Genomic DNA, 12068 nt, shown 5'->3' on the forward strand with positions numbered 1-12068 from the left:
AACATTAAATTATGTCCATCACAATTAATGTTATATATAAATAATTGGTTGAGGAAAGCAAGAGATGTTATAGTAATATATATGTGCTATGCCCTATAAGGATGCAAAACTGTGGACGTGTTACAGAGTGAATGAACTTTCCCTAGAAGGTGTAATGCTGAAGAAAGAACTTTTTGATTCTTAACTCTCTCGAGGAAAACTCCAATATTTGTTCAATAATTATATGCATTTATCAATTTCCATGCAAAAGACAAACTCCCTTCTTTCCCCTATTCTTTGTGCATAGGGGAGATCAAGAAAAATGAAGAATGAACATGCACCCTATAAATCTAGAGGGTGAGTACAAATATGTTAAAGAAAGTAAACAAAGTGTGAAAGTAATTAATGTGTATGTGTGATCTTGACTAAATTTACAGAGACCATATTCAATCATCTACTTGCTTATGGCTGTCTGGGTAGTTGTCAATTTGTTCTTTTTTCCCCCAAAGAGAGAGAGAGAGAGAGAGTGCTTGATCCAACATTATGTTTTTTGGTCTTTCTTTCCTCCTTGGTTTATTGCTTTACTATATTGAATTGAATCACCCTTTCACCCCTATAGTCTACTTTAACTTAAAAATGGGAAATTGAGACATAAAAATGTATTCCCACTAGACCTTGAGGTTTGTATTTTTTTTTCTTTCCTTTTTGCCCATCTTGAGATGGAAAAATGAAATTGGAAACTCAAAGAGTACTAGAATATAATGAAGACAAGGTTTTGAGGTCAACAAGATTCATGACATTGGTCACCTTGAACTAAGCTTGAACCATGCATTCAATATGCAATAATATTTGAAGAAACAATATAAAATTAAGATGATACCAAATGTACACTACAAGCAAGCCATGTAGATTATAAATGATGACCATAAATTTTTTTTTTCTTAAACAAGCTTATGCTAGCTGATCCACCAAACATGGTTTTGAAACATTTATGGTATCATCCCTAGGAAGAAAAACCTAGTCAAGTTCTTCTAGTTGAGATGCACCCCTTTACCTTTTTTTTTCTGTTTAATTAATTAATTGGTTTTAATTAATTACCACATGCTTTCCCATCAAGTCCATGTTGTGTTTGAAGAGATGCATTGATGAAAAAATTTTATTATAAGAAGACTTTAGGGTGTTAATCTTGCATGCAAGTCCAATTAATTGTGTAATGGGTTCCCTCAACCATTTATGGTTTTAGAATTGGAAATAAAAATCACTTGACTTTCTTGCCACTTGGATTAAGAATATATTATGGATCATTTTCCAATAGAGAAAAAGATTGTTGTACATTTTTCTTTTTGGGGTACAACCAATCACTAATCTTCACACCTTAAAGAATTAGGTCAAGTCAACCTTATATTAAAAGAAAAAGCAAATATGGGTATGCCATGCAAATCCATTTTTCTTCACCTTAATTGGGCATTTCCCACCCCCCATTTTGATCATGTTGGCACTATTTTACCATCTCTTTGGAGACTTTTACCCTTTAGCAATGGTACTAAGAGTGAAGTGTTGGTCATGTTCTCTACCGACACAACCGTTGATAGGAGAGTGGGCAGTGGTGGCCTTGCCCCTTTGGCCTTGAGGGGGAAAATTCCCTTTGGGAAGTCAAGCAAAAAGGTCAGAAAATAGGGAGAAAACGTGGTCAAATAGCGACTAGCCGTTACTTGTAAGATTTCCCAAAACCGAAAGAAAAAAACAAAAAAGAGATGATGATCTAATATTGTACACCAATTTGCCACGTGCTTTGCGGGTGTCAACGTGTTTGCATGACACATGCAGCGTACCGTTTTTGGAATTGAACATGTCATATGACCAAGCTCGACGTGATTCGTGCGCACATGTGGCTTCTGGGTATTTATTATTTTTAATATCTTATTAAGATTTAATTTAATTATCATTTTTAATTGTTAATCTATTGTTACTTAGTTTCTCACATATTACAAATAAAAACAAATAATAAAATTATCTAACAAAAATCAAATATGTTTTTGTATTTTAAATTTCCCTGTAGGATAAATTTTGAATTAATATCACTATATTAAATATTAAGTGTGTTGTTATTTTTATTATATGAAACATAAAATCGTACTAAATTCATTAAAATAAATATTTATATTTGATATATTGATAGTGTATAGTTTTTATACAGTGTCAATTCATCAAAATGTGTCATCTCATTCAAGATAAAATAAAAAGTTTTTTGACTTAAAATTAAATATTAAAAAATTTATAATGATCAATAAATAAAATATTTTCACTTTTCTATCTTTCTTAATTGTTCTTTTTCTTATTTTCTTGCTTTTTGTCTTTTTTATCTTTCTCCAACTTTATCATTGTCAACTTCTTCCATTAAAATTAGATTTTACAAAATTCTATATATCTTCAAGAGCAATTTTTATATTCTTTTCTTATTTTTCTGAAATCTTTAAAAGAGAGATCAAGGCAACAAAGTTCAAATAATTACATGTTATTAGCAGAATCTCATAAGTTAACAATTTTGTTTCTAAATAACAAGATTAAGTCAAAAATTGTTCTTTTTCCATAGGTAATAGGTTCTTTTTTTTTTCATTGAATGCAGTAATAAAACTCTAAATTTTTATCAAAACTAAAATTCTTTTAAAGAGTTATTTAACTATTTTACTAAAATTTAAAATGCTAATAAGTTTAAATCTAAGATATTAAACCAAATCACATGCTTTTTGGTATTTGACCCAAAATTAGTGTTCAAGATATGTTACATAACCATTTTAATTTTTAATTGAACTTTATATTTTCAAGATTTTAAACGAAGATCAGACCTTTTTAGATGGGATGTTACTAACCATTTTACAATGATTTTAAAATCAACGTATTTGAGTGTAAGTGAAATTTCTTTTGCAACACAATGACGAAGAGAAGTGGGATACGGTTTCTAGGAAAAGAAAATTTTTTTGTTTAATCTTGTTACTTAGAAGCAAAATTATTGACTTAATAAAATTATGTTAATAAAATTTATTTATTTAAATCTTGTTTCCTTAATTTTTTTTTTGGAAAGTATGTTTTCTCAATCTCTCTTAAGGTTTCAAAAGAATAAGAAAATAATATTAAAGTCACTGTTGAAGTTGCATAATTTTACAAAATCTAATTTTAATGGAAGAAGAAGATGATTGAGTTGGAGAAAGAAATAAAACAAGAAAAAGAACAGTTGAGAGAGATTGAAAAATGAAAATATTTTTTTTGTCTAATTAGTTATTATAAAACTTTTTAATATTTAATTTTAAATCTTTAAAATTTTTTTTTACTTCCTTAATGAAGTGATACATTTTGGTGAGACAATACATTAAATATAAATCCTTAAAACAATACATGTAACATTATTTTTTAATAGTAAGCTTGACAAGAAATAAATAGCATGAAACAAGATATAATATACATAATTTAGACTTATTTTTTTATATAAAAAATAGATTTAAATTGAAGTAGTACTTGTATATGGTGAAAGGATCAAATATAATTTTTTTTAAATTAAATGAATTTACTTAATTCTTGTTCGTACATAAATTAGATTTTGCTAGTAATAAATTCATGTGCTTAAAAAAGAAAAAATCCTTATTGTGTACCTTTAAGCATTGAATCACACCTAACAAAGAGGGGAATTGGGCAATTTGCTTACCTGGCATGAATTAGACCGCCCGGTCATCATTCCCCTTCCCTGCCAGCACTGATAAATATGGCCTCCTCCTCTGCTGTCACCATCCCCATTTAACGTCCGTTAAATCCCCCACCCTTAACGGCAATCCACTCCCCCATGCCATGCCAAATGCCCCAAGCCAAGGTGCAAGTCAAGAATCCCTGGATATCCATTGGGATCATCCTAACGTCATTACTACGCTCCGTTTTGTGCTTAGCTGGATGCCACTCTTGCCTCCTCAATGGGCCAGCTGGCACGCCACTCTCTGCTGCACATGGCCAGCTACTTCTGTCCCTAATGGGCCACGTATAATCCCCATAGTACCCCTATATGGCCACTCTTTTTACCATGATGCCACTGTTGGCCTTTCGGCATTTTGGATCCGTTCTCTTTCATGCGAAGTTCGACATTTTCTCTCCCTTCCTCGACCCTGTCTAAGTGAAAGGGCGGCGGGTTTGAAGCAATTTTCGCAACTAATGGGAATCGAAGGGGGCAGATATGTAAATACGAGAGGGTAATTTGGGTATTTTGGGCGTTTAAAAATCTGTGTTAGCTTCTGGCTTGCGTAAGAGAGTTGGAAAATCTACTAGAAAGTACAGGAATCTAGGATAGTAGGATGGAAATAGCAGTCAGGAATTTAGTGAAATATCGAAAGCATTTACTATAGTATTACCATCAAAAGAAAAGCCTTGCATGTAATCACTCGTACATTTTCTTTTGATGACTTGTCATTTCTCTTTTTTTTTTAAACATCACTCATTAAAGAAATTCAAAATAAATAAATTGCTTTAATTAAATTTAATTTGCAATGTATTAAATACCTTAACTGATTTTGAATTTCAACATTAATAATTTCACCAATGAGTAGAAAAATTGCACATCTACGTCATAACTCAATAATTCTTACCAATGATCATGATTTATAAAATTAAATTTAAATTAAAATTTGTAATAATTAAAAAATGTATATATTTCAATACGACTAATATGCGTAAATAATTGTAATAATAGGTTAAAATTATTTAAATCATAACCTTATCCTCGTACTTTAAAGCATCATTAACATCAATATTAAAATACATGCAAATATCAATGTTATATCATTGATGCGAATCTAATAGTTTTAATTTATTTTAATCAAAATATATTGACATATTTATGAGTATTTTCTTATGTAATATCTTAAAATAGATTTTACTTAAACCCTAATTTTATTTTATACGTGATAAATTACTTACAAAAAAATTATTAACGTATTTAACCATTTGACTACTAATTAAAAATAAATACCTATATATTTATTATGTATTTGTAACCAAAAGGACAGTCAAAAGTTGAACAAAATACTCGGTACTTATGAACGTACAATAAAAGCTTCACAAACTCAAGATTAAATATTAATGGTGGAGTTATTATTTCGCTAAAAGAATACAAAAGGCACGGTAAATTTGATAATTACGGTCACTGCAGTAAATGTCCAAAGATTGGATACTGGTTTGATTTGATGTTTGCTGGTGTCCTTAAAGTGGGGCCACAAACCTCTGCACACACGCCACGTGGTTGAGGGATGGCTTTGTTTGGACTCTTTTTAGGAAAAAAAAGGCTTTTGAGTTTTAGTAAAATTTACAGCCGTAAAAAAAAAGAGAGTCCGTAAAATTTGACTGTGGCAGTGTTGAAAAACAGTAAAAACAAATATAACACTGATGCAGAGAAGTGGATGGACCGGCTCACCACCTCTTTCCATCTTAATTATTTTCATGTAATTTTTATTTGGCTTTCTCACTTGCTCTTTAGTTTAGTGTACTTCACGCGCTATAATAAAAAATAAAGTTATAGTTTTGAATTTATTTTTTAAAAAATAAAATTATTCAATCAAATAGTTTATTTCAGTGATGTAATGATTAAATTACTTTTTTTGAGTTAAAAAAAATGCCATAAAAGTGAAAAATTAAAAGCTTTTATCCAAATCAGATGGAAAATAAAAAAAAGTAAAATATTTTATTCAAATTGTTGTCAATATTTATCAAAGAATCGTGAGGTTCAATCTCCTTGATATGAGAGTGGGATAAGACGTAGCCTCTACTTACTAGAAACAGCACAAAAAGCAAACAATAGAGGCAACAAGGAGAGCCCAAGAAAACCCAAAAATAAAAAAGAAGGGATAAATAAAATAGAGAAGTGAATGGAGAGAGAGAAAGAGAGAGCAGAGAAGAGAGGTGCATGAAACCTGTCTCGTGAAGCAGCAGGTGGAAGAAAAAAAAAACCAAAAATAAATGAAAATAAAATAAATAAATCAATAAAAACTCTTTCCCATTCAATTCTTCTTCTTCTTCTTCTTCTTCTTCCTCTTCTTTTCTTTCCATTCTCATTCTCTCTGGAAAACCCTCTCTCTCTCTCTCTCTAAGCTCACATTCATTCTTTGCTTCTTCCTTTAATATCACGAGATCCCCATCTCTTTCTCTCTTTCTTTCCTTTCTTTTCCTTCTCCCTCTCTCTCTATTAGATGTCTTCTTCCAAGTTTTTCCTTTCTTCTCCGAGCTCTTTCTTTTCTACGTTCACTTCAAGCTCTTCCTTTTACTCACATTACCAATAAAAAACTCAAATAACCAAATACGAAAGAGAGAGAGGGAGGGGGGACGAAATTGGAGTAAACCCATTTTTACTGAGAAGGAAAAGGAAGAGAAATGTCGCATCTTGGAAAGCCAGTAACGGAGTTAGGGCGTTTAGATAAACTCGCCGATCAACTCCGTGACTCACTGAGTTACGATGTTAACAAGCCCGATTTCCGTGAACTCGATCTGGGCTCACCCGTTTCGCCGCTCCGAACTCGGCAACCCGGAATCACGATGACCACGACCACGACTACCACGAGTTCGAGTTCCAGCTCATCCGGATCCGTTTCGGGTAAAAATGGATCCAACACGCTTGCTAGAAGATCCGAATCGGGCCCGAATAATCACTCCGGGGAACTCTCTGTGTCAAGCGAAACAAGCCCTACAGCTTCGACCCGGAATATAAAATTGGGTCAGACAAGATCCGAATCTAACACTACCACGACCTCATTGATCTATTCGGGTCAAAGCTCCGTCAACTCGCCACCACTCAACGTTCTTCCGACGGGAAACATATGCCCTTCAGGAAAAATCTTAAAAACCGGCATGGCAGTAAACCGGAGCTCCAGGTCCGACGTTCTAGGATCCGGGTCGGGTAATTATGGCCACGGAAGCATAATGCGGGGCGGTGGAGTGGGAGCCGGACCCGTTACCGCCTCCAAAGGCAGTGTTTTTGAACCCTGTAACACCGTGGGAAGCCGGGGAAATGGAAGTGATTTAACGAGGAAAGCAATGGGAAGTTTGGACCCTGAGGAAGTTAAGAGAGTTGGGAATGAGATGTATAAAAAGGGACATTTTTTAGAGGCTTTGAGTTTGTATGATAAGGCTATAGCTTTGTCTCCGGGGAATGCGGCTTACCGGAGTAATAGGGCGGCAGCATTGACGGCTTTAGGAAGAGTAGGAGAGGCGGTGAAGGAGTGCGAGGAAGCGGTTAGATTGGATCCTAATTATGGGAGGGCCCATCAGAGATTGGCTTCGTTAATGTTAAGGTGAAAACAGTTTTGATATATTCTTTTTGGTGTTAAATGGTGTTTTTTTGGTGGTTTGATCTACATTGATGAAGGAAAGAGTGTCGGTGGAGCTTTTTTGGATAGTTTTGATATATTAATGGGTTAGTGATAGTTTTGTTGATGTTTTGGATCTAATTTTTGAGATAGAATTTTAGTATTTGATGTTGGTTGGTTAATGTTTGTGGATAGGTTCTGGTGAGTTGTGATGTTTTGATCGACATTCATAACAAGGATTCTTTTTTTCAGATGGCTGAGTGGATTTTTTTAGTAAAAAATTTCTATTTTTTTGCTTCTTCTTTTGCTTTGACATGATGATGGTTGCAGAAGTTTTGATCTAGTGAATGAATGTGAGTGATGCTAATGTTTTCATCTGCACTGGTGAGAATAGTTACTGATTTTTTGGATTGTTAGATCCATATGTTTTGAGTAGTTCCTTTGTTTGTTTGCTTTGTTTATTAGCTCTATTATCTGCTCTCTATGTTTCCCTCTCTGATCTGGATTTCTTCCATTCCTCACGCCTGTTCCCTCTATTTGCTTTTAATTGTTTATATTAATAGGATCAACCTGTCTAGGTTCACTCTTCTCCTTCTAGATAGTTCTAGAGTTTTTTGTTGTTTTTAGATGATGGATTTTATCAGAGCAATCCGGTGAAATGTTCAAGGATTTTGTTTTCAATACTTTCCTCCAAATCATAGGTTCTTGTAAGTTATTTTAGAAGCACCCGCTACTTAACCATATTGGCTGGTTCATGAAGTTGTCGCCTGTCGGCTATGTCTCTTTCCTCTATAGAAATTAGATGTCCATCGGTTTCAGTCTTTTGCCAGTTTATGTCATTTACATTTCTTGATGCCATTCTTTTGCTCATTTAATGATTTAGGTGTTTTGAAATCCATTTTTGTTCTTTAACACTAATCAAATGCACAAATGTTTAGGTTGCTCCAATTTAATCCAATGTGCATATAATATTGAGGTTGCTCCAAATTTAACTCCACTTTTATTTCAGGGTAGGGCAGGTTGAGAATGCAAGGAAGCACCTATGTTTTCTTGGGCAACCACAAGATCCAACCGAGTTGCAGAAGTTGCAGGCAGTAGAAAAGCATATTAGCAAGTGTACTGATGCCCGGAGAATTAGAGACTGGAAAAGTGCATTAAGGGAAAGTGATGCTGCAATTGCCACTGGCGCGGACTTCTCTCCACAGGTAAAAAATTCATATCTAAAACTTTCCATCATTGAATTATGAAGAATTTCTGCAGTTAACAGACATTGAAAATGGCTGAACTGGTTCAAATTGAATTTACAGCTTTTTATGTGTAGAGTAGAAGCCCTCTTGAAACTCCATCAACTTGATGATGCTGAATCAAGCCTTTCTTTTGTTCCTAAGTTAGAACCATGCACCAACTCCTGCTCACAGACTAAATTTTTTGGGATGCTTTCTGAAGCGTATCTCTTCTTTGTCCGAGCACAAATTGAGATGGCACTTGGGAGGTGAGTTTAAACAAAAAATGCTAAGCTTCGTTAGATATAAGATGCCAAAGGCTTTGGGAACAGAATAGGTAAACTGATGATGGATATCTTGCAGGTTTGAGAATGCAGTTACAGCTGCTGAGAGGGCTGGACAGATTGATCCCAGAAATGTTGAAGTTGCTGTACTGCTTAACAATGTGAGGTTGGTTGCAAGAGCGCGAGCTCGTGGGAATGATCTTTTCAAGTCTGAAAGATTCACTGAGGCCTGCTCAGCATATGGGGATGGTCTCAGGCTTGATCCATCAATTTCTGTTCTTTATTGTAATAGAGCAGCTTGTTGGTTTAAGCTTGGGCGATGGGAGCGTTCTGTTGAAGATTGTGACCAAGCTTTAAGTATCCAGCCAAACTACATAAAAGCCCTTCTCCGAAGGGCAGCATCTAATAGCAAGGTGAAGGATCCTTTTAAAGCTTTCCTTCATTATAAGAATAATTATCTTTTGTGTATCTATGCAGAAGGATTTGGTTCTCATACTAATAATCAGTCATTGTGAACTACAGCTCGAACGATGGGCTGAGGCTGTGCGAGATTATGAAGTTTTGAGAAGGGAACTTCCAGATGATAATGAAGTTGCTGAATCTCTATTTCATGCACAAGTTGCATTGAAGAAATCTCGTGGTGAAGAAGTTTATAATATGAAGTTTGGTGGTGAAGTAGAGGAAGTATCAGGTCTTGAGCAGTTCAGAGCTGCAATTTCTCTTCCAGGTAAGCAGTGCTCTTACATTCTCAACATTTTAAACTACCTTCAACTGACCCCTCACTTCTGTCCTAGATCTCTTCCCTTTTACTGTCATGCAATCCTCTTGAGCTATACTTTTGAACCACAGGCATCTCTGTAGTACATTTTAAGATGGCTTCCAACATGCAATGCAAGCAGATATCTCCATTAGTGGATGCACTATGTGGCCGCTATCCCTCCATAAATTTTCTCAAGGTATGTGGCCCACTCTTCTTTCTCCATAATTTGTTTTTTCCATGCTCATTTAGATAAAGAAAAAGAAATGTAAAGCAGTAGAAATAACCAAGTGGTTTTTATCTCCTTTTGTTGGTTCTTTCGAGTAAAGGTGGACATTGATGAGAGTCCAGCAGTTGCAAATGCTGAGAATGTGAGGATTGTACCAACATTCAAGATATACAAAAATGGTAGCCGGGTGAAGGAAATTGTGTGCCCAAGTCGAGAAATGCTGGAACACTCGGTGAGGCATTACAGCTTTTAGAACTCATGACTGTACTGTACTCCTGCTCTGCCCTTTTTTGTCTTTACATCTTGCTTCCCAAGTGTCCTTTTTGTTGGGAACTCTTCCACTACCCACCCAATCTTTCCTCCCACCACATAAGGATTACCAGATACCTGTGACATAAACCAGAGCTACATAATAATCCCATTAGCAGCCAATGCCAGAGGAACCCAGAGAAATTAGCTTTAGTTCCCTTTCGCAGTTTTTATTTATTCATTCATTCCTCATTGCTCTAGGGTTCCCTGTTCTTCCTCCCTTAACCTTACCTTTTTTGTTAATTTTTTCCCCTTTTCCATTTTCAAGTAGGCCAGCCTGGTTCTTGTATCACTACTCTTGTTCAGTGGGACAAAAAATTGAGAAATATGTGTACAATTTAATTAAAGTGGATACTTAGTTACATTTTAGGGTTACAGTGAGAGGACTGGCAGGCGGGCTGGTAGTAGAGGATCTCTGTACATGTATATATGTGATGATATATACAAAACATTGGAAGCCATGAGGGAGATTGGATGTCTGGTGGGTACTTAGTTACTGGGTTAGTGAAAGAAGGATGAATATGTTGTCATTAATATTGTTGTTTCTTTCTTTTTTCTCAACCATTCCATCAATAAAAAAATTCCCATTTTTTCTCTCTCTGCAACTCCATATTTAATTTTTCCTTGCAGTTTTACCAAACCTGAAGTTGGGACTCCATTAAATAAAAAGATGATGCCAAATTTCAATTTCACAAGGGGCACTTGTGTCATTTTCTCTGATATCCTAGAGAAACACTTGACTTGGTCTTGGGACAGGGTAGGAAGCAAAAAAAGTACATATGTTTATAAATGAAGGTTGGTTTTTCTTATTAAGGAGTGGACTGGGTGGTTGACACAATTCATTGCTTTTCCTCTGAAATGTAACTGTGCCCTCTGGGAATAGGAGAGAGCCAGATTGGCCTCGGAACTTAGAAGCCCCCACTCTTTGCTTCTTGAGTCATTAATAACTATTATTTTTAGTTTAAGTGCAATTAATGCATGCTATCCATTCCATTATTAGTACATTTGAAATTATTATTTGTCTGCAATTGAAGTTGTTGTTTGCCTTTGTCATGTGGGGACTAGAAATAGAGGAACAAGGGTTTTCTTCTTTTTTCTTTTATTTATGTTTATTTTGTGCATGCACATGTGGGCATTTAAGTGCTATGCCTCTCCTTAATTAGGGGTTTTTTTTTTCCCCCTCTGCTACACCTAACCAAAAAGGGTCCAAAAAGTGTAAACTGGTCGGTGCTAATGTGCGCCGGCTGGAATGTGACAATGCAGCACACCGCCCCTTGGCTTTGGGGGTAGGACCCTTGGGCCTTGTGTGGTGCTTTGGGCAATGAATGCTGACAAAGGGACAAATATATGTATATTGGGAAGAAAAAAAAAAGGGGGGGAAATTCTTGGATTGGGTGTAAAGACAATTTCTTTTATATAGTTTCGTGGGTATATTTATCATTTTCAGTGAGCAAGAAGCTATATGAAAAGCTAAGCCTAGTAGCCTAGCTCCAAATTTACAGGTTGTTCAAGATTCCCATTCCAAACCCCCCTTTGCAATGTCAGCATTGAGCGAAAAAAAAAAAAAAAGGCAGAGAAAGCTGTGTGATGGGTTGGGTTCTCTGGACTGTTGTCATCTATTGGTCCAGCGGAAACAATTATTGAAACTAATTATCTAATGTGCTGAGGATCAAAACCAAGCCAAATTTGGATCATTGTTACCGTTATGGGCCCTGTGCCATCTTCATCAGTATGTGGTATAATGACAATTCAATCAGATATCTGTATGTGGATTTAGTGCCTGTCAACAGTAGTACAGAATTTGTGGTTGTTAAGATAATACAAGACTTAGAAATCAGCTTAACGTAGATGGCAGGAGAGGAGAATAATTTGACAACGGCAATTGGCAATAGCTAAAAACAAGCTATCATCAAAGAATTGATGTTAAGTGTGCACTTGCTGGCTACTTGACGC

The 12068-nt window shown here is 35.2% G+C and overlaps 1 protein-coding gene across 2 annotated transcripts; it reads left to right on the forward strand.

Moving 5' to 3' along the window:
• Nucleotides 1-5806: 5806 nt before the first annotated feature.
• Nucleotides 5807-11555, forward strand: TTL1 (tetratricopetide-repeat thioredoxin-like 1). 2 transcript variants are annotated; one of them, XM_007021652.3, is made up of 8 exons: nt 5807-7298; nt 8323-8518; nt 8621-8805; nt 8900-9233; nt 9343-9547; nt 9670-9776; nt 9907-10038; nt 10746-11555. In XM_007021652.3, the coding sequence occupies exons 1-8, from the start codon at nt 6382-6384 to the stop codon at nt 10758-10760; spliced, it is 2091 nt and encodes a 696-aa protein (XP_007021714.1). In that variant the 5' UTR covers nt 5807-6381; the 3' UTR covers nt 10761-11555. The 2 variants fall into 2 exon arrangements, with proteins under 2 accessions (XP_007021714.1, XP_007021713.1); XM_007021651.3 differs by lacking the exon at nt 10746-11555 and having other exon boundaries at nt 5808-7298; nt 9907-10713.
• The last annotated feature ends 513 nt before the right edge of the window (nt 11556-12068 follow it).

This window comes from Theobroma cacao, chromosome 7 (genome assembly GCF_053813885.1).
Source record: "Theobroma cacao isolate CCN51 chromosome 7, ASM5381388v1, whole genome shotgun sequence".
NCBI classification, from domain to species: domain Eukaryota; kingdom Viridiplantae; phylum Streptophyta; class Magnoliopsida; order Malvales; family Malvaceae; genus Theobroma; species Theobroma cacao.

What these genes read in the sequence shown, in the direction of transcription:
- TTL1 (XM_007021651.3), top strand. Translation starts at nt 6,382, where the DNA reads ATGTCGCATCTTGGAAAGCCAGTAACGGAGTTAGGGCGTTTAGATAAA. An exon ending in GCGCGGACTTCTCTCCACAG is followed by an intron (nt 8,519 to 8,620) that starts GTAAAAAATTCA and finishes TTGAATTTACAG; the next exon opens with CTTTTTATGTGTAGAGTAGA. An exon ending in GGGCAGCATCTAATAGCAAG is followed by an intron (nt 9,234 to 9,342) that starts GTGAAGGATCCT and finishes TGTGAACTACAG; the next exon opens with CTCGAACGATGGGCTGAGGC.